The 20,200-nt window shown below is 48.1% G+C and overlaps 2 protein-coding genes across 7 annotated transcripts in view; one reads left to right on the top strand and one right to left on the bottom strand.

The window, feature by feature from the left end:
* LOC115087006 overlaps positions 1–20,200 on the bottom strand; it is a 326,242-nt gene that overhangs the window by 281,346 nt on the left and 24,696 nt on the right. For 2 of the 4 annotated variants that reach the window (XM_029593593.1, XM_029593596.1), the window contains exons 2-3: positions 13,408–13,612; positions 9,611–9,777 (exon numbers count right to left, since the gene is read on the bottom strand). In XM_029593593.1, coding sequence (XP_029449453.1) covers positions 9,611–9,777; positions 13,408–13,612 — 372 coding nt within the window. Of the gene's footprint in view, positions 1–9,610; positions 9,778–10,163; positions 10,266–13,407; positions 13,613–20,200 lie in introns of those variants that run through there. The other 2 variants (XM_029593595.1, XM_029593598.1) reach the window with 2 other exon arrangements.
* Positions 10,424–20,200, top strand: part of C1D (C1D nuclear receptor corepressor) — a 96,046-nt gene continuing 86,269 nt past the window's right edge. The window contains exons 1-2 of one of the 3 annotated variants that reach the window (XM_029593603.1): positions 10,464–10,536; positions 19,303–19,480. In XM_029593603.1, the coding sequence (XP_029449463.1) occupies positions 19,457–19,480 (24 nt within the window). In that variant the 5' untranslated portion in view covers positions 10,464–10,536; positions 19,303–19,456. Of the gene's footprint in view, positions 10,537–19,302; positions 19,481–20,200 lie in introns of all 3 variants that reach the window. The other 2 variants (XM_029593602.1, XM_029593600.1) reach the window with 2 other exon arrangements.

A 20,200-nucleotide genomic window follows, 5' to 3' on the forward strand; every position in this document is an offset into this window, starting at 1 on the left:
TTGTAGAGACGCGGCGGACGACCATGTCACGGAGACAGGGACCAGGCCCAGTGTTGGGAGCGCAGGTGACTGCGGTGGTCCAGGGTTTTGCCGTGCAGCCCGCCAAGCGTAACATGTTCATTGTCTATATCCATCTTGCTTATTTCAACCTTAAACACAACCTCTCTACTTGGATATTCTAACTTCTCTGTTTTGCAAGTATCTTTGGAAAATATATACCTCAAAACATGAGCTTCTGAGTGACTGTCAGCTTTCCCACATGGTCTAGTTTAAAAGTTGCTCTATGTCCTTTTTAACTGTTAGCTCCAGCAGCCTGGTTCCACTCTGATTAAGGCAGAGCACATCCCATTGGAATAGACTCCCTCTTTTCCAGAATGTTCTCCAGTTCCTAACAAATCGAAAACTCTGTTCCCTGCATCATTGTTTCATCCACACATTGAGACTCTGGAGATTAGCCTGCCTCTGGGGTCCCATGCGTGGAATGGAGATCATTTTTGAAAATGTAACCCTGGAGGTTCAGTTTCCTATCTAACTCCGGGATGCACTAAGCTGCAATGTTTTATCGCAGGAGGGGTTCCACTATCATGCGGGGGGGGGGGGGGGGGGGTGTCACCATGATAGTGGGGACCCTCTGCCATAAAAGCATTGTGGATGTATGGTGCATTCTTTTATCTCACGGCCAAACACCGTGACACAAAAGAACGTGGGGAACGGCTCTTTAACGTGATAGTGGCCCCAATCTCTTGGTATCGCCATCACCTTAACGGGCCACAGGCCTGAAAAATAAAAGTTGTGGCAAATGGGCAGGTTGAGTGGGGGTCCGTGCTTACCCCCATCTCAATCTAACTCCACTAGTTGAGGCAGCCCAAACACCCCTCAAAAACAAAATGTAAGCATGTGGTGACAGTCCCCCCCACCCCCCCAAGCTTAACATATAAAAAATAGCATCCTGGTCACCTTCCCCCTCCCCTGTCCAATAAAAAGTGAGGGTCTCGGCCCCTACCCCACAAATCCCACCAATAAAATAAAGGCTCCAGCCTCCCCACCCCCACCTACCAAGTGACACTGTCCCCACCCCCCAGAGTGATACTGACAGCCCCTTGATATTTCTGACTCCCCTTCCTCCACCTCTAAGTGATACTGATGGCTCCCCAACAGTCTCAACCCCCCCAAGTGATACTGATGGCCCCCAGATTTAAAAAAAATTGGTTATGGACCCCATCTTCAAAAGGAAAAAGAATTTGTAGTGTCCCGGCCCCCACTCCTCCTTCCCACCCTCCTCTCACCACCGAACCAATTCCCGTGCTCCCCCCTCACCCCGCACTTTAAAATGGATCCTGGGTCAGTGCTGGGTTCACCCTCACATCCAGCCTAATTGGCGCCATTTTCCAAAATGGCACCAACCTGACCTTGCCTCAGCGATGTGACAAGGGTAAAGTCTGGACAAGGTCAGGTCATCGCCATTTTGGAAAATGGCATAGCTAGGCCAGGTGTGAGAGTGCTCCTTGCACCGACACAGGATATGTTTTATGGTTCAGGGGGTGGGGGCCAGGAGACTACAATTTATTTTTCCTTTTGGGAGGGGTGATGGGGTGTAGATCTTTTTTTTTTTAAATGGGGGGGGGGCATTCTATCACTTGGGGGTGGGGGATGGGGGTCAAGACTTTTGGGGGAGTTGTCAGTGTAATTTGGAGGGTGGGGATGGTAAGTTTGGGCTGGGGCTGGAGCATTTATTTTATTGGAGGAATTTGGAGGTTGTGGGGGTGGGGGACTGGGGCCATTGCCGTGTGGGTGCTTTTTTAAACTTACATTGTGGGGGGAGTCAAGGCCACCTCGAGTGGCAGCCCCAGGTTGAGACGGGGGGTCAGCACTGACCTCCACTCAACTTCCCCATTTTTCCACTAGTTTTTTTCTGCTGCTTTAAATGTGTGGCGGGAGCCTCAGGACCTGAATTAGAATCCTAGGCCTTCTACTTCATATCTAACACATTTCAAATAGGTGGTGTTATCTTATCACGGCTGACCACCTTCTCAGTCAGCCGTGATAAAATATTTATATCAGATTGACTATGCATGACTTCCTTTGCATGCATTTGATTTATTCATGCATTCAAATCACATGCAAAGGAAAATTAGTTCTTACCTGTTAATTTTCGTTCCTGTAGTACCACGGATCAGTCCAGACAGTGGGTTGAGCCTCCTTTCCAGCAGGTGGAGACAGACTAAAACTTGAAGGATGCCCTATATCAGGACAGAGCCTATCCTCTAACCCTTCAGTATAACGTATGTCAAAGCAGAAAAACAACAAACCCAAGAATAGGGTCAAGCAAGTAACCATAAAGCTCAAAGGAGCAACTATAGAAAAAAGGAGAAACAAGGTATAACCATACGCTCTTGCATAAACTTGGTATAAAAATGACCAAGGCTTCCGGTGTAATTGCTCAGTAATCTTGCACAAGGTGAAATATGAAAATCTGCAAACCTGCAAGAAAACAAGCTTCGAGAGGACAGAAAGACAGACAGGGAAGGGCGTCTGGACTGATCCGTGGTACTACAGGAACGAAAATTAACAGGTAAGAACTAATTTTCCTTTCCTGTACGTACCCGGATCAGTCCAGACAGTGGGATGTACCAAAGCTTCCCTAAACTGGGTGGGTCTGAGACAGTCCCACTCAAAGCACTTGCCGCCGAAAGGAACCGAAAACCGGAGCGTGCACATCCAGACGGTAGTGCCGAGCAAAAGTGTGCAGAGACGTCCAAGTGGCGGCCCTGCAAATCTCCTGCGGGGAGACAGATTGACTCTCCGCCCACGAAGTAGCCTGAGAACGCAGAGAATGGGCCTTCAGACCCTCAGGAAGCGGACGACCTTGACAAAGATATGCCGAGGAAATGGCCTCTTTCAACCACCGCGCAATCGTGGTCTTAGAAGCCTGTTTACCCCGGTTGGGACCACTCCAAAGGACAAAGAGATGGTCCGATACGCGAAAGTCATTGGTGACCTGGAGATAGCAAAGCAAGACTCATTTGACATCTAGCCGACGAAGGTCGCCACCAGCCGTACCCGCAATCTCCTCCGGAGAGAACGCGGGCAGTTCTACCGACTGGTTGACATGAAAAACGGAGACAACCTTAGGCAAGAAGGAAGGAACCGTCCTGAGAGAAACCCCGGAATCAGAAAAACGCAAGAAGGGCTCCCGACAGGACAGCGCCTGGAGCTCGGAAATCCGGCAAGCAGAGGAGATAGAGACCAGAAAGACAGTTTTGAGTGTTAGATCCTTGAGCGTAGTGTGGCGAAGAGGCTCAAAAGGAGCCGTACAGAGAGCACGAAGGACTAGGTTGAGACTCCATGACGGACACGTGGCACGAGAGGGGGGACGAAGGTGCCTAACACCCCTCAGGAAACGAATCACGTCCGGGTGAGCAGCTAAGGAATGACCGTTCACCCGACCCAGGAGAGAGCCGAGCGCAGAGACTTGAACGCATAGAGAACTGAAGAAGAGGCCCATAGAGAGACCCTTTTGAAGAAAAGAAAGGACCAGAGGAATCGAGGCGGAGCGTGCCGGAACACCAGACTTCGCACACGCGGACTCAAAAACTGTCCAGATGCGCACATAGGCCAGAGAAGTCGACTGCTTCCGGGCTCGCAGCAGGGTGGAGATGACCTCCTCCTTATAACCCTTGCGCCTCAGGCGACGCCATTCAAAAGCCAGGCCGCTAGACAGAAGCGATCGGCCTGGTCGAAAAATACAGGCCCCTGCCGGAGGAGACGAGGAAGATGACCGAGGCGCAGGGGCCCGTCCACCACTAGATTGATGAGATCCGCGAACCACGGTCTTCGCGGCCACTCGGGAGCAACGAGAATCACCGGACCCCGGTGGAGCTCGATTCTCCTGAGAACTTTCCCCACCAGTGGCCACGGGGGAAACACGTACAGAAGGACGTCCGCTGGCCAAGGTAGAGCCAGAGCATCCACGCCCTCTGCGTCGTGCTCCCTCCAGCGGCTGAAGAACCAATTGGCCTTGGCATTGCGCAGAGTCGCCATGAGGTCGAGGTGAGGAGGACCCCACCTGTCCACTATCCGAGCCATGGCCGCGTCCGAGAGCTCTCACTCTCCCGGATCGAGCGACTGCCGGCTGAGGAAGTCGGCTTGAACATTTTCTTTGCCTGCTATGTGAGAGGCCGCAAGGCACTGTAGGTGACGCTTCGCCCAAGAGAGGAGACGGCTGGCTTCCAAGGCTACCAGGGGACTGCGAGTGCCCCCTTGGCGATTGATGTAGGCCACTGTGGTGGAGTTGTCGGACAGGACTCTTACCGCCTTGCCGCGGATCAGGGGAAGGAACTCCTGAAGAGCCAGGCGGACCGCCAAGGTTTCCAGTCGATTGATGTGCCAGCGGGACTGAGTCTGCGACCACGTTCCCTGGGTGGATTGAGAAAGGCAGACCGCACCCCAGCCCAAGAGGCTGGCGTCCGTGGTCACGATCGTCCACTGTGGAGCTTGAAGAGGCATCCCTTGCAGAAGATAAGGAAGAGACAGCCACCACTGTAATTCGCCGGCAGTAGAATCCAAGAACGGAAGGATTACATAAAACTGCTCCGACACTGGCTGCCAACAGGATAGCAAAGCTTTCTGCAACGGACGCATATGAGCAAAAGCCCAGGGGACAAGGTCGATGGTGGAAGCCATGGATCCCAGGACTTGAAGATAATCCCAGGCTGTCGGAGAGGGTAGTGCAATCAGATTCCGGACCTGATCGATCAGCTTGAGGGTGTGCGCCCGCGGTAAGAAAACCTTGCCTACTCGGGTGTCGAAGTGGGCTCCCAGGAATTCCAACTCCTGGGAGGGCTAAAGCTTGCTCTTGGAAAAGATCACTATCCACCCGAGGGAGGCAAGGAGCTCCAAGACGCGATCCACCGCCCGTTGGCAAGAGGTCTCCGACTTGGCCCTGATGAGCCAATCGTCCAGATAGGGGAGGACGAGAATCCCCTCCTGGCGCAGAGCCGCCACTACCACTACCATGACCTTCGTAAAGGTGTGAGGAGTGGTCGCAAGGCCGAAGGGGAGAGCTCGAAACTGGAAGTCCTGGTTGAGGATGTGAAATCGGAGATACTTCTGGTAGTCGTGGTGGATGGGAATGTGGAAGTACGCTTCTGCGAGATCGAGAGAAGCAAGGAACTCTCCGGGGCGGACCGCCGCAATGACCGCACGCAGGGTTTCCATGCGGAAGTGAGGGATCTTGAGGGCCCGATTGACCCTCTTGAGGTCCAGAATGGGGTAGAAGGACCCGTCCTTTTTGGGCACGGTGAAGTAAATAGAATACTGGCCGGCGCTTTCCGGAACTGGGACCACCGCCCCCAGATCCAGGAGTTTGGAGAGAGTCTGGACCACCGCGTCCCTCTTGGCCCATCCGCAAGGCGAGAAAAGAAAGAGATCCGGCAGGTCCCTGACGAGCTCGAAAGCGTACCCGTCTTTGATAATGTCGAGGACCCACTGATCCGATGTGATCTTGACCCATTCCTCGAAGAACAGGGAGAGGCGTCCGCCGAGGTAAGGAACCGAGGAATGGGTCAGCTGAACTTCATTGCGTGGCAGGTTTAGAGGTGGCACACACGGGCTGGCCCTCACGAAAGGGCCGCCTGCCACGAAAGGACTGCGACCAGGACTGAGCATGAGAAGAACCCCTCGCGGAACCGCCCTGCCCCCAAGAAGCGAAGCGACGCTGGCCCCTGAAGCGAGAGCGGGAGGGCACGAAGGACCGGGAAGACTTAGGGCGGTCCTCTGGAAGCATATGGACCTTGTTGTCAGCCAAGGAGTCCATAAGCTTCTCGAGATCCTCTCCAAAGAGCATCTTACCTTTGGAAGGGCAGCGTGCCCAGCCGAGTCTTCGACGACTGATCAGCCGATCAGTGGCATAGCCAAAGGAGCCTCCGGGCAGCCACCGCCAAAACCATCGCCTGCACACGGACCAGATCGTAGAGGACGTCCGATACGTAGGCGGTTACGGCCTCCAGACGTTCGGCTTGCTCTGCTTCTGCTGGTGGAAGATCCCGGGCGTAGAGTAACTGTTGCACCCACTGAAGGCCTGCCCGCATCATGAGGCTGCTACAGCAAGACGCCTGGACCCCGAGGGCCAGAACGTCGAAGATGCGCTTCAAGTGAGCCGCCAACTTACAATCCTGTGGATCCTTCAGAGCCGTGGAACCTTCCACCGGAATCGTAGTGTGTTTGGCCACCGCAGAGACATAAGAATCCACCGAGGGATATCGCAGCATCTCCAAACCCTCCTCCGGAAGGGGATAGAGCTTATCCATCGCACGCCCCACCCGGAGCACACCCTCGGGGGCCTCCCATTCCCGCAGGATAAGGAGCTTGAGCATGGGGTGGAAGGGAAGGGAAGGGAAAGGCCGAGGCCAGAGCCCCCCCAGGACCAGGTTCATATCCTTAGGAAGCGAGGCTATGAGATTATCCACGGAAGGACTCTCCAGACCCAGCTCCTGCAGAACAAAGGGAAGGAGGGGCTCCAATTCCTCCTTACGAAATAGACGAAGGGCTCTGGGGTCATCCCCCTCTAGGGGGGGCATCCGCCGAATCCAAGGAAGCGGCGGGGTCCGAGGACCCGGGAGACACCGGGGGGGGGGGGCACCCCCGGGACCACCCACACCCGAACTGGTCCCTGGGGCTCCGCAGCCGGTCCAGCGGTCAACAGCGCTGAGCGAGGGATTTTTGGCGGGGGTGGGGGGGACAAGGGAGGGGGCTTTCGTCCTGCTCATGCAAGCTAGCTAAATAAGATTTGTGCATGAGGAAGACGAAATCTGCTGAAAAGAGGGACCCTGGATTTGCCGGGGGGGGGGGAGAGGAGGGGTCAGGACCCCACTCCTGGGGACCCGCGGGGGCCAAATTGGGGGTTAAATCAAAAAAAATCCGGCCCCCCCAGCCCCAGGGAGCACTGAAATCGGCCCCGACGAAAAATCCAATATGGCCGCCGTTCCCGGGCTCTGCCGACCCAGGAAAGGCCTGGCCATGCCGGGCGGAGTGGAGCCCCGGGCTAAATTTGCTTGTCCTGCCGAGGAGGGACCTTCCCCACCCGGCAGGCAAGCAGTGCAGAGACCCTGCCGCGAAAACCGCGAAGAGGGCAGCCCACAAGAAAGGCAGGCTGCCTGCCGGGACATAGCAGAGCCGCAGTTGAAGAAAAACAAGCAGAAAAAAAGGTTTGATTGACAGCCTACACAGCAGGAGAGAGCAGGAGGGAAACCTGCTGCCTCCTGCTAGTCTGGCTGTCGGTTCAAGGCCTGCTCTGACCAGAAAAAAGAAAAAATGCTGGTCAACTGCTGCAAATAAGTTAGAGGTAGGTGAGTACCTGCAACTTATTTAAAGTTTAAAACTTTTTGTTTTACTGAGTGCAGCAGCGGGTTCAAAACCCTCTCGGCAGCCAGAGGGGGGAACGAGACCCAGAGAGACTCGTTCCCCACACCTGGAAGCATCCACGGACTCAGGCTATGCAGGGAATCCCCTCCTGCAAAAGGGGCAAAGCCCCCCTGAGCCGGGCAAGAGCTGGGAGACGGAACCGTCTCCCACACAGAAAAAGGAAAAAGCACTAAAAAAAGAGGCAACTTCCCTTCTCTTTTTTTTTTTTTTTTTTTTTTTAAACAAGCGAGAACCAAAAGAAATACTTGCTTGAGCCTAGCAAAAGACAGAAGAAAAGGCTGACTAGCCTACAGCAGAGAACTGAAGGGGAGATGCTACACCTCCTGGAGACAGACGAATACTGAAGGGTTAGAGGATAGGCTCTGTCCTGATATAGGGCATCCTTCAAGTTTTAGTCTGTCTCCACCTGCTGGAAAGGAGGTTCAACCCACTGTCTGGACTGATCCGGGTACATACAGGAAAGGTCATTTTAAGAAGGGAGGGTATCTGGGCGGGAAGATGCAAAATATTATGTATATCGCGCGATATTCATGATATAACGCATGTTAGACCACTAATGCGGCTTGATGCATTATTTATTTATTTATTTATTTTATTTTACATTTTTATATACCGCAATTCATGTAGCAAAGTTACATATCATTTCGGTTTACATTATAACATTAACACGCATTACCCAGTAAGAGCCTAAATTTAGCCTCCAGAACCTTGCTCCTTCACTTTCCTATGTCATTGGTACCCACATGTTCCATGACAGTCAGCTCCTCCCTGTTACTCTTTAAAATCGTATCTATCTTTGCAGCAGTCAGGCAAGTTACCAAGTGATCCTCATGCTCACCAGCCACCCAGCTATCTATATTCCTAATGATCGAATTACCCACATTTTGTAATATGGAATTTATGCATCCTCCTTTTGTTGGGTTGCTTCTGGATCAACAGAGACTATTGTGATGGAATTTATCAGCCATGGGGTGATAAGTGATTTATGACCTCTTCAATTTTTGCTCTCACAATTACAAGTCATGAAAAATCACCAGTTTATGCTTTTCTATTAAGGAACATATTTGCTGTTGGTATAATTGTAAAACAGCATTTGTATATGTTGTGAATGGTTATAATACTGTAAATTTGGGTCACCTACAGTTATTGTCATCTTACAGTGGGGGCACTTTTTAGAAATGTTATAGTTTGATTGGGATTTTGAATTTCATTGCTGATTTAGGAGTATGGGATGCTTGTTTTTAAATTTGTCTGACTTTATGTTTTTCTTATGTGCTTTGTTTTTTTTTTTTTGTCTTTGTATTTACAATATGGTTCTGTGTTATTTTTAAATGGTTAGACCCTATTAAAGTCTTTGCTGTATTATCAATCTTGTTATGGGTGGTATAAGATTTTAATTTTGTTGTTATTGTCAATGATGTTATAGGAGATATAAGACTCTAATTTTAAATATTTTGATTAAGTAATTTTTGATATGTTGCAATTATGTATTTTCATTATTATTAAAGTAATTCTTTTGAATATTTTTGTTTGCATCTGATCCCTTGGTTAGTAGTTAATTTTTTACAATTTCATCAAATATAATATTAACACCATTTGAAAGACATTCTGTACCTTATGTAAAATAAACTGATGGTCTCGATCCAGTTCCACTGGATAGGTGCCCACATCATTAAAAAAAAACCCACCATCACAATTGGCATTATTTGGCAAGAGATAAACCAGCATTCAATCAAGAAAACTGTTGCATTACACTCTGTCTTTAATGTTGTCCATCTGAAATGCAGAATTGTCCCTCTCCACCCTGCAGAAACAACTGCAGCTGCATAGTATTGCTGGTAGGGGGAAATCTGGGTTTCTCATTCATGTGCCCCTGCCCCCTCCCTCCGATGAAAACAACCATGGCTTACTCCTAGATTTTTTTATATTAGTTATTTGCTGTGAGCACTTTCTGTTAGGGCTAAAAGAGCAACTGGCCAAGATTTGATCACAAAATATCTGGTAAACTGTAAATCTGGAGTTTTTCCTATAAACTAGCATTATAAAGAGAGTGATGATGCCCCCCCACCCCCCGTTCTTGTATACCACAAGCCTTAGCTATGGGATCTCAGTGACTGATAGACTCCAAGCAGGCAGAGGTAAAGAAGGAAGCAGTGAAAAAGCTACAGTATTTAATTTTCTACAATACCTGTGATTTGGTGCCATCTGCTGAAAAGACCTGCACTTCTATTAAAGTATCGCCAGTATATAAAGGTACCGGTTTGTCGGCATCTGTTCCGTTCACTATCACCTTCATTTTACTGTCTGAAATCGATGTTTGAATACTTATGTTGGTAAGGTAACATGGCACTGTACCTGAGTGCACATAAAAATAGTTTTAAAGTAAGAAGATAAAGAATGCATTATAAAAGAAAACAGCAGTGTGCTTTGAAAAGTATAATTAATCTGATGTGGAGTTTCATTGTCTAGGCTGACAGAGATTATAAATGGTAACACAATTCAAGATGTGAAATTCATTAGCAACACTGCAAAGAGTCAGTTCACTGACATGCTCTCTGAAGGTACATATGCCTAAAATACAGTATACAAATAAAGTGAGAACACTTTTAAGTTAAAAATTATTTTCTCCATGATCCTCACTTGGACAGATAGTTTTCTCTCACTAGCAATGCTTGATTGTCAGTTATTACATAAAGCTCAGATAAGAGCTGACTGTGAGATACTCTGGAACAAATACCTACTTTAAAGTTTATTTTCTGTGTTTGAAGATATAGCTCTCCTATAATTGAGTGGGAATGCGCAATAGAGAGCAGTCACGCCTGCCAGGAATCAAAATGGCGCCGGTGGCCCTTTGCCCTTACGATGTCACAGAGGCTACCGGTGCCATTGGTCGGCCCCCGTCACATGGTAGGAGCAATGGCCGGCCGGCGCCATCTTGGAATATGGCGCGGGCCATCCTTTGCTCCTTCCATGTGACAGGAGCCGACCAATGGCACCGGTAGCCCCTGTCATATGGTAAGGGCAAAGGGCCGTCGGCGCCATTTTGATTCCTGGCAGCCGACAGACCGAGAGGGAGATCGCTCCCGGAACCTCGCTGGACCACTAAGGCTTTTAGTAAGTTTGGAGGGGTTGTAATTTCTTTCGGGCCTCTTCCGAAAACGAAACCAAAAAGGTTTTCCGGGTCGGGGGGGGGGCTTTTACTAAGTTTGGGGGAGAGGTCAGGAGGAGGGGGATTTAGTACACTGGAAGGGTTGGGGGTGTTTTGTTTTTTGTTTTTTTTGGGGGGGGCTGTTTCCGAAAACGAAAAGAAAATAAGTTTTCGAGGAGTGGACTGAAATGCCCTCCCCGAGTCCAAAATCGAAAACCGGAAAACAATTTATAGATACCGAATGAGGTTGGTTCAGAGGACAGCTACTAAAATGGTGACAGGTATTCATAATAAAGCAAATTGGGACACACTTAAAAATCTAAACATGTACCCTGGAGAAAAAAAGGGAAATATGATGACATTTACATACCTCCAAGGAATAAATATACAGGAGGTAGGCTTCTTTCAATTGAAAGGAGACTCTAGAACGAGGGTACATGGGATGAGCATAAGGAGGTAGACTCAGGGATATTCTAGGCAAATATTTCTTTACAGAAGGGGTAGTGGAAAAGCCTTCCTGTGAAGGTGGTGGATACAAGGACTGTATCAGAACTAAAGAAAACATGGGACCATGCACAGATGATCTCAGAGGGATAGGAAAGGACTATAAAACTAAGCAGGAGATTCAGATTGGCACACTGGATGGGGCTGTATGGTCTTATTTGTCATCATGTTCTATCTCTCTTATAATTGAGCGGTGACCGACGTGCTGGGAATGAGCAGTAGAAGCAGCTTTGAGTGATGTATCGCGCATGCGCGGTCGAGAGAGCTCTGACTAATGTGCCGCGCATGCGCAGAACACAGCTCTGACCGACGTGCTGCGAAGGCGCAGAAGAGAGCAGCTCTCACCGACATGACATAGCGTGGCTCTTCCATTACATGTTTCCCAAGTGACTGAGAAGGAAGGGAGTGGGCTGGAAGGAAGGGGTGAATGACAGGCAAGGGATGACTGGGAAGGAGGTGAGGGAAGGGGATGAATGACTGAGGGAGTGAATGAGAGGGACTTGGAAGAGGGGAGTGAGAAGAGAGGGTAGAAAGGTTTGTGTGTGTGAGGTTAAAGTTTGTTTTCCCTCACCTCCCTTCCTCTAATCCACTACAGTCTTAGGTTGACTGGAAATCAAACGTTCATAGGTATGACTAGGGAGTACGGACCTGTTAGTTACCATTAAGTAGAGGTACTTATGGATGGGAGGGCTTAAAAGAAAACTACAAATGAAAGCACTAGACAAAAAACTATAATCTAGGATGGACCTGTTAGGAAACTTCTCAAAAGAGGCACTTGTCTAGCTGAGGGCTTCAAAGAGGAAGGGAAAGGGCGGGAAGGAAGAGGTGAATGGCAGACAAGGGGGTAACTGAGAGGGAAGGGGATGAATGACTGAGGGAGTGACTGAGGGGGACTAGGAAGAGGGGCACGGGCCATCCATTGCTCCTTCCGTGTGACAGGGGCCGACCAAAGGCACCAGTAGCCCCTGTCACATAAATAAAATCACATAAAAAGGCAAAGCGCCACCGGCGCCATTTGGATTAGTGGCAGCCGATGGCCCGAGAGGGAGAGATCGCTCCTGGAACCCCACTGGACCACCAGGGCTTTTAGTAAGTCTTGGGGGAGGATCGGGATGGTGGTGGGGGGGTTGTAATTAAGTACATTTGAAGGGTTGGGGTGGGGTTTTTTTTGGTTTTTTTTTTTTCGGGCCAGTTCCGAAAATGAAAAGAAAAACGTTTTCGGGTTTAGGGAGTGGACTGAAATACTCCACCCCGAAATCGAAAATGAACCGAAAAAAAAATTGTAATCTAGCCCGTTTTTACGGGCTTAACGGCTTGTAACAATATATTGTAAACCTGTACCCCGAGTAAACTTATAAATATTGCTGATTTTTAATCTGTGAAGCTGAAATGCCATTTTAAATCCTTTTTCGATCTATATTGCTTGCAGGGAGGGATGCTATATTGGAAAAGCCCATATCATCCAATTCAGGCTTTTGGGGAAATGACCGTACTAAAATAGACTGGGGTTTATTTCATGCAAAAAGTATGTACGTAATCTGGTTACATGCATACTTTTATGTTAACTGGGGATGGTGTTCCCGGGGGGGGGGGGGAGAGAGCGGAGTTGGGGCAGAGTTCAAATGTATGTGCATACTTTTTGATTTTAAAAACAATGCATGTACGTTCACCTATACAAGTTATACCCTCCAAAAAGCGAGAATAATTTTGTGCGAATGAATTTCTGTGTATAACTTGGAACTTGCACGCAAATTCTCAAAGTGAACTTATGTGCATTCAGTTTGCTTATAAACTGCTGCACAGTTTATAAAATTATCTTCTTGATGTACATGAAATCCTTGAAACATGCTCCTGAAATTGTCTAAATTGGGCCGGTGAGTGTATGTCCCGTCAATGGCAGGATAAACAGGCACTGCAGTTTGTCACAGCACTAATTTGGATCCTCTTCCCACAGAAAAGAATTGTTTCTGATTCCTACTTCATATTGGAATAATTGTGCAGACTGAAAAAAGAACTATCAGATGTTTTATAACAGAAGCCTAGAAAAACATAAATGCTGGAGATTTTTAGGAAAAAATACAAATAAACCATTTGAACATATCTTCCCCAAATGCCTAATTCAGATAAAATTATTGGTCAAGTTTTTGTATCATATTTCAAAAAATACTATTAAAGCAGAAGGTAATTTGTTAAAACTGGAGAAGGCATCATTTATTATACTATGCAATGTTTACAAAAGAAAAGGTAAACTTTCTTATCTATTTCATAAACTTGTTCAAAGGAAAACATTGCTTAAAATTTCTGCTTGTTTAAAAAAAACAAATCAGACGTACATGAATATTCATACACAGTGGAACCAAACAGTGGAACAAGTTGTAGATCCTCAGACAATTTAAGTCCTTGTAGTACAGCATAGCTCGCAGACAGCTTGGTTACCTCCAGAACATACTTTTTAGCAGTCCCATCTTCTGCGACCACCTCAACACAAATAGTATTGATGCCCTCTTTCAGGTTGACTACTTTTGAGCTATCTCCATCCTAGAAATACAATAAAATTACAAGACTCTGGGAACTCAAGTTATATAACATAGTAAAATTAAATACTTCATTTTACTGAAATAGTGTTCTCTTTACATCAATGCAGCCATCATAAAAGGCACTTCCGGCAGGACATGCAGTTTTCCAGCTATCGCACCATGATCGTTGTCTTTATACTTCATTTTATTTCATTTTATTGTTTCACGGGTTCTTTCTCTACTACTATTACTAAACATTTCTAAAACGCTATTCGACATACACAGTGCTGTACAAATAACACATAAAAGACAGTCTCTGCTCAATAGAGCTTACAATCTAATCAAGACAAACATACAGGTCAAAAGAGATTTGGGGAGTTTCAAATAGTAAAACAAGGGTTAAAATTTGTTAGCAAGACTGAAAATAGACAATCAGACTTAAGATTTAAAAGCAGACTCAAAAAGGTAGGTTTTTAGATGGGATTTAAATAAGGCAAGAGAGGGAGCATGACGCACCAGCTCAGGAAGTCTATTCCAAACATATGATGCAGCCAGGTGGAAAGCACAGAGTCGGGAATAGGTGGTAGAGGAGAAGTGCATAGATAGGAGTGACTTGTCTGATGAGTGAAATGTACAAGGAAGGGTGTAGAGATAGATAAGAGAGGAGAGGTAGTGAGGAACTGCAGAGTGAAGGCACTTGTAGGTGAGTGAGAGGAGCTTGAAATGTATGTAGGAATGGATAGGGAACCAATGCAGTGACTTCAGAAGAGTGGTAATATGGGTGTAGCGACTTTGGTGACTTTGTCCTGAATTTAGGACAGACTATGGTGGTGAGAGATGGCTTGCTGGGAGGTCTGTGAGAAGCAATAGTCTAAGCAGGAGGAGATGAGAGAGTGGATAAGAGTTTTGGTAGTGTGTTCAGAAGAAGGGACATGTTTTAGCAGAGATTTGGATATGTGTAGAGAGGGAGAGAGAGGAGTCAAAGATGACGCCTAGGTTACAGACTAAAGGGACTGGGAAGAAGATCATATTATCCTCAGAAACAGAGAAAAGAGGAAGAGGGGAGGTGGGCTTGGGGGCAAAGATAAGGAACTTTGTCTTGGCCATGTTGAGTTTAAGGTGGCGGCGAGACAGCCAGGCAGCAATGTCTGAGAAGCAGGCTGAGATTTGGGACTGGATTTCTGATTAAATTTCTGGTATCGAGGTAAATCTGGGAATCAACATAAAAATGGTATTGAAAGCCATGAGAAGAAATCAGGGTACCAAGGGAATTAGTATTTAGGGAGAAGAAGAGAGGGCCTATGACTGAACCCTGAGGCACAACAACTGATACTGGGATGGTAGAAGATGAGTATCCAGCAGAGGAAATACTAAAAATGTGATGAAAGAGGTAAGAAGAGAACCAGGACAGGACAGAGTCCCGAAATTCAAATGATGAGTATCAAAATGCAGGTAGTGACAACAGTGTCAAAAGCAGCAAGCATGTCATTTAAAACAAACATGCGTGCACCCATACATGCATGTATTGGCGAATAAGCGGAGATATGGTGCAATTTTAAATCATGCGTGCACTTGCGCATGTATGTTTTAAAACGGAGCTTCTCAACCGGTGTGTCGCGGCACACTAGTGTGTCGAAACACCAGCAGGTGTGTTGCGTCTCCCGGTGTCCCACTACCCCTTCTACTTTCCTTCTCCCTTTTTCCAGCCCCCGCAGGCCAGTTGGAAGCCTCCTTTCTTACTACCCCCATTGCCCAATGGGAAGCCTCCTTCATTCTGCCTGCCCCCGCGCAGGCCAATCGGAAGCCTCCTCCCTTCTATCTACCAGTGGGAGTAGGAAGAAGGGAGGAAGCCTTTGATTGGTCGGTGAGGTAGGCATCAGAATGCCTGGGGTTGGGGTGGGAGGAATACAAGTGTTGAACGCCAAAGAAAGGCTGCCATGGGACCGTGGCGGCGAAGAGGAAACCCGACCCCGACCAAGCAAGGCCGCCACAGCCCGTGGCGGAGAAGAGGAAACCCGACCAAGCAAGGCCGCCACAGCCCGTGGCGGTGAAGAGGAAACCCGACCAAGGCCACAACGGGAGCCCATTCCCGTGGTGGCGAAAAAAGAAGGCCCACCGGAGTAAAGCCACGGCGGAACTGGAGCCCATCCCTGCAGTGAAGGAAGAAGTTGTTTTTGGTGAGAGCTGGTGTGTCTGTGTGAATGAGTGCCTGGCCGAGAGCTGGTGTGTCTGTGTGTGACTGAGTGCCTGGCCGAGAGCTGGTGTGTCTGTGTGTGACTGAATGCCTGGCCGAGAGCTGGTGTGTCTGTGTGTGACTGAGTGCCTGGCCGAGAGCTGGTGTGTCTGTGTGTGACTGAGTGCCTGGCTGAGAGCAAGGCTGCCATGGGACCATCTGTCAGGTGTGTCCAGGCCAAAAAAAGGTTGAGAGCCACTGTTTTAAAATATACTTCCCACGCATAAGTATGCACCTAATCTTAGGAGATTGCTTGAGAAAACCGTACATTGCATGTCTTTCGTAGGACTTCGCCAGCTTTTACATGTATATGTAGGCAGATTTAAAAACCTGGTTACATGAGGGACCACACAGTTTTTCCAATTAATCCACCAGTTTGCCCCGTTAATATCGAGGTCTTCAAGTCTCCTTGGTTCTTATGTACTTTTATTTTCCCGTCGATAGCAGGCTGAATTAGCCATGCTGTCCTGGGATCTGTCAATCAGGTCCGGGAGGCGGAGCTTGATAAAGCAGAGGTTAGCTTTTTGTTCCCTCTGCGGCTGCGCGTGGGTTCCTGCGCAGGAAGTACAGATTCTCCTCAGTCTGTTTCTTCTGCGCGCGGGATCGCACGCGGAGCTGACTTCTCATGTCAAAATCGGGTTTCAAGCGCTGCCGCTGCAGCAGGGTGATGTCTGTCACGGACGATGTTACCGCTGCCTCGGCGGCAGCCACAATGTTCCAAACAGTCAATTTTGTGCCAAAATGTCGCCGAGGGCCAAGCATCAGAGAGCCTATCTGCTGAAGGAACTCTTGAGTACGTTGGAACCCTCGGAGGCCCACTCTTCACTGGGCCCGGTGAAGAAACTACAATACGCAGCACTAAGGGCGACATCATCGGATAACTCTCGGCCGAGAGACCCAAAACATATCCAGGTACGGGGAAATCAGGGCTCTGATGTACCCGATCGGAGCCGATCTTCCAGTCACTCGACTTCCAGCCGGGACTCGAAACGGGGAAGATCGCCGCGCCGCCAGGCGCAAAAAACATAATTGGCGTTTCGGCGCAGTCAACGGTCAAATCGGCGCCGCGCTCGCCCCATCACAAGGAGCGCACTTTGCACAGAAAGGAGTCGCATGAGGCGGCGCGCAAAATGGCGCCGGAAACTTCGGCGCGCGTTACGACGCCGAGACCAGCACCACGCCACATGGAGGCGGAAACGGTGCCGCGCCACACGGCGCCGGAACCATCGCCGCTGAAGACGGCGCCGGAGCCCAGACAGCGCAAAACGGCGCCGGAGCCATCGACAACTACATTAATAGTCGCGCACAAGACAACATCGGCGCCAGGAAGGTCTGTGATCACAGTTCAGACAGGTAGAAGACCAGAATTATATTCCTTATCGGGAAAATCGGTTCAAACCGAAGAGACCAAGAGTCGTAAGCGTAAACACCATGATAGACCAAAGTCTATGTCCAGTGACTCTAGACACAGGAGGTCAAGCACCTCCCCCAGAAGGTCAAGGGAAATACACAGCCCATCTGAGTCCAAAAAACGAAACACCGGACATAAACGTAGGCACAGAACGCATAGTCAACCACTTCACAGGCGACACAGGACGACAGACGTCAGTCCATCCACTTCTAGGTCATCATTGGCGTTGCATCAACACAATAAACACCAACAGATACCAATCTGCCTCACTTCGTCTCAAACATCTCCATCACGGACGAGTACCTCCGAGGTACAAGAAGACAGTTCTCGACCACTCGAGAACCAGCAGCCACAAAAAACGACTAAGCCTACCATGCCGCAGGCGACCAAAGATGCCTTTTGGCAGTTATCTCAATCCTTGGCTGGATTTTACGAAATGCTAGAAGCTTCATTTACCTTAGGCAAAGCACCTTCAGATTCAATGCCCGAACCTACTACTTTGCCCCCGAGAGGCTCAGCAGGTGAAACACCTTCCTCCCCCAAGGAGATAACCCCGCATCAATCACCAGCACATTTGGACTCGCGGGAAGAATATGACTCCTCTTCCGGGTCCCCAGCCTCGTCAACAGGGTTTCCATCCGACACACTGGAGGGCCAACAAGAACCATATTCCCCACCGGAGGACCTTTCATATCCACGGTTTCTGGAGAAGATGGCAACATCCTCCAGCTACAGATTCAAAAAGAACCTGACCCCAGGGCGGAAACCCTTGGATTGCTAAAAATCTTCGATGTTCCCGGAGAACCTACCAACTTCCTCCGCATGATCTACTCCATCGTCTACTCCTAAAGTCTTGGGAGACACCCCAGGCATTACAGGCGGTTTCCAGGAAATCGGACATTAAATTCTGTATCAGGAAGGATATACCTTACGCACTCCCTCAACTACAACATGAGTCTGTAGTAGTAGAATCGGCAATGCAATGATTTAGAAAACCTAAGCTTCATGCAACCTATCCGCCAAACAGAGACCACAAATACCTAGATGAAGTGGGGCGAAAAATTTATCAGAATGCGATGCTCACCACAAGGATCATGCATCATCAATTTTATATGGTGCAATATAAGTATGAGTGCATTCAAGCAACAAAAGGCTTGCTCTCAACGACGGGAGAACAACTACCTCAAACCCTACATGACATGGAGGAATGCTCTAGACAGCTCCTCCGATCAGTGTATGAGGGCATGGAGACTTCTTCTAGGGCTTCGGCAACAGCCATAGCGGCACGGAGGACGGCGTGGCTCCGTTCCAGTTCCATCAGGGAAGACGTCCATGAGAAACTGGCCAATCTTCCGTGCATAGGAGAGAACCTTTTTGGCACAAAACTACAGGAAACAGTGGGTAAGCTAAAAGATGAGGCGTTAGCGGTGCAGTCGCTACAATCTCAGACAACTTACCAATCCTCCACGGGAACAAAAAGCTAACCTCTGCTTTATCAAGCTCCGCCTCCCGGACCTGATTAACAGATCCCAGGACAGCATGGCTAATTCATCCTGCTAGCTACGGAAACATTTACGGTAAGCAAACTTGTTTTTATTTATTTAAAATATTTATATTATGCTAGTTTAACAATGTCATTCCAAATAGATTACATACAAATACAATTCTTTTAGTTTAATATATAAACATTCTTCATCCTGCATGTCCCCCAGTTGAACCAGACCCCTTACCCTATCCTGTAAGCCCTAAAACTGAAGATCTACAGACTTGCTTCTCATCTGGAGCAGCAGTTAAGCGGATAACAAGCCGACATGCGCTGCTGTCTCTAGTTTTAAAATACAGAGTTACACATATAATGGTTGGCCGTACCCCAGAATGCCCATGCTCCACCCATTCCTGGCCCCTTTTCCACCCTCTTATTTTTGATACATACATGGGTATATATGCACGTACCTTGCAGCTTTTTAAAATTTCGTTGCTCGCACATGGTCTACATAGGTGAATAGGTGGGCATTTTTGCACGAGCAATGCTTTTAAAATCAATTTCTTTGGCTTTAACCATATATAGGTCATTGGACACTTTGGCAAGGACTGTATCAGTTGAATGTAGAGGATGGAAACCAGAATGGAGTGGATCAAGAATGGCTTGGGATGCAAGAAAGCCACAATAGCAGTGGTGAACAGCACATTTAAGTAATTTGGAAGTGAAAGGGAGGAGGGACATGGGACAACAGTTGGCAGGACAGGTAGGGTCCAATAATGTTTTTTTAAGGAGTGGTGAGATTACAGTTTGTTTGAAGGCAGCAGGAACCATAGCAGTGGTGAGTGTTTGAGGATGTGATAGATGGAAGAGATAACTGCAGTGGAGATAGAGCTGAGGAACTGGGTGGAATTAGGGTCAGAAGAAAAAGTAGTGAGCTTGGAGGAAAAGAGAAGATGGGCAGATTCCTGCAGGGTGACTTTAGGAATAATACATTTAAATTGTCGGCTCAGTGTGCTGTGGCAATCAAGAAAGCAAACAGAATGTTAGGTATTATTAGGAAGGGAATGGTAAATAAAACGGAAAATGTCATAATGCCTCTGTATAGCTCCATGGTGAGACCGCACCTTGAATACTGTGTACAATTCTGGTTGCCACGTCTCAAAAAAGATATACTTGCACTGGAGAAGGTATAGAGAAGAAAAATCAAAATGATAAAGGGGATGGAACAGCTCCCCCTTGAGGAAAGGCTAAAAAGGGTTAGGGCTGTTCAGGTTGGAGAAGACGGCTAAGTGGGGGATATGATAGAGGTCTTTAAAATCATGAGAGGTCTAGAACGGGTAAATGTGAATCGGTTATTTACTCTTTCGGATAATACAAGAACTAGGGGGCATTCCATGAAGTTAGCAAATAGCACATTTAAAACTAATTGGAGAAAATTATTTTTCACTCAACACACAATTAAGCACTAGAATTTGTTGCCAGA

This window comes from Rhinatrema bivittatum, chromosome 3 (genome assembly GCF_901001135.1).
Source record: "Rhinatrema bivittatum chromosome 3, aRhiBiv1.1, whole genome shotgun sequence".
In the NCBI taxonomy this organism is placed as follows: Eukaryota; Metazoa; Chordata; class Amphibia; order Gymnophiona; family Rhinatrematidae; genus Rhinatrema; species Rhinatrema bivittatum.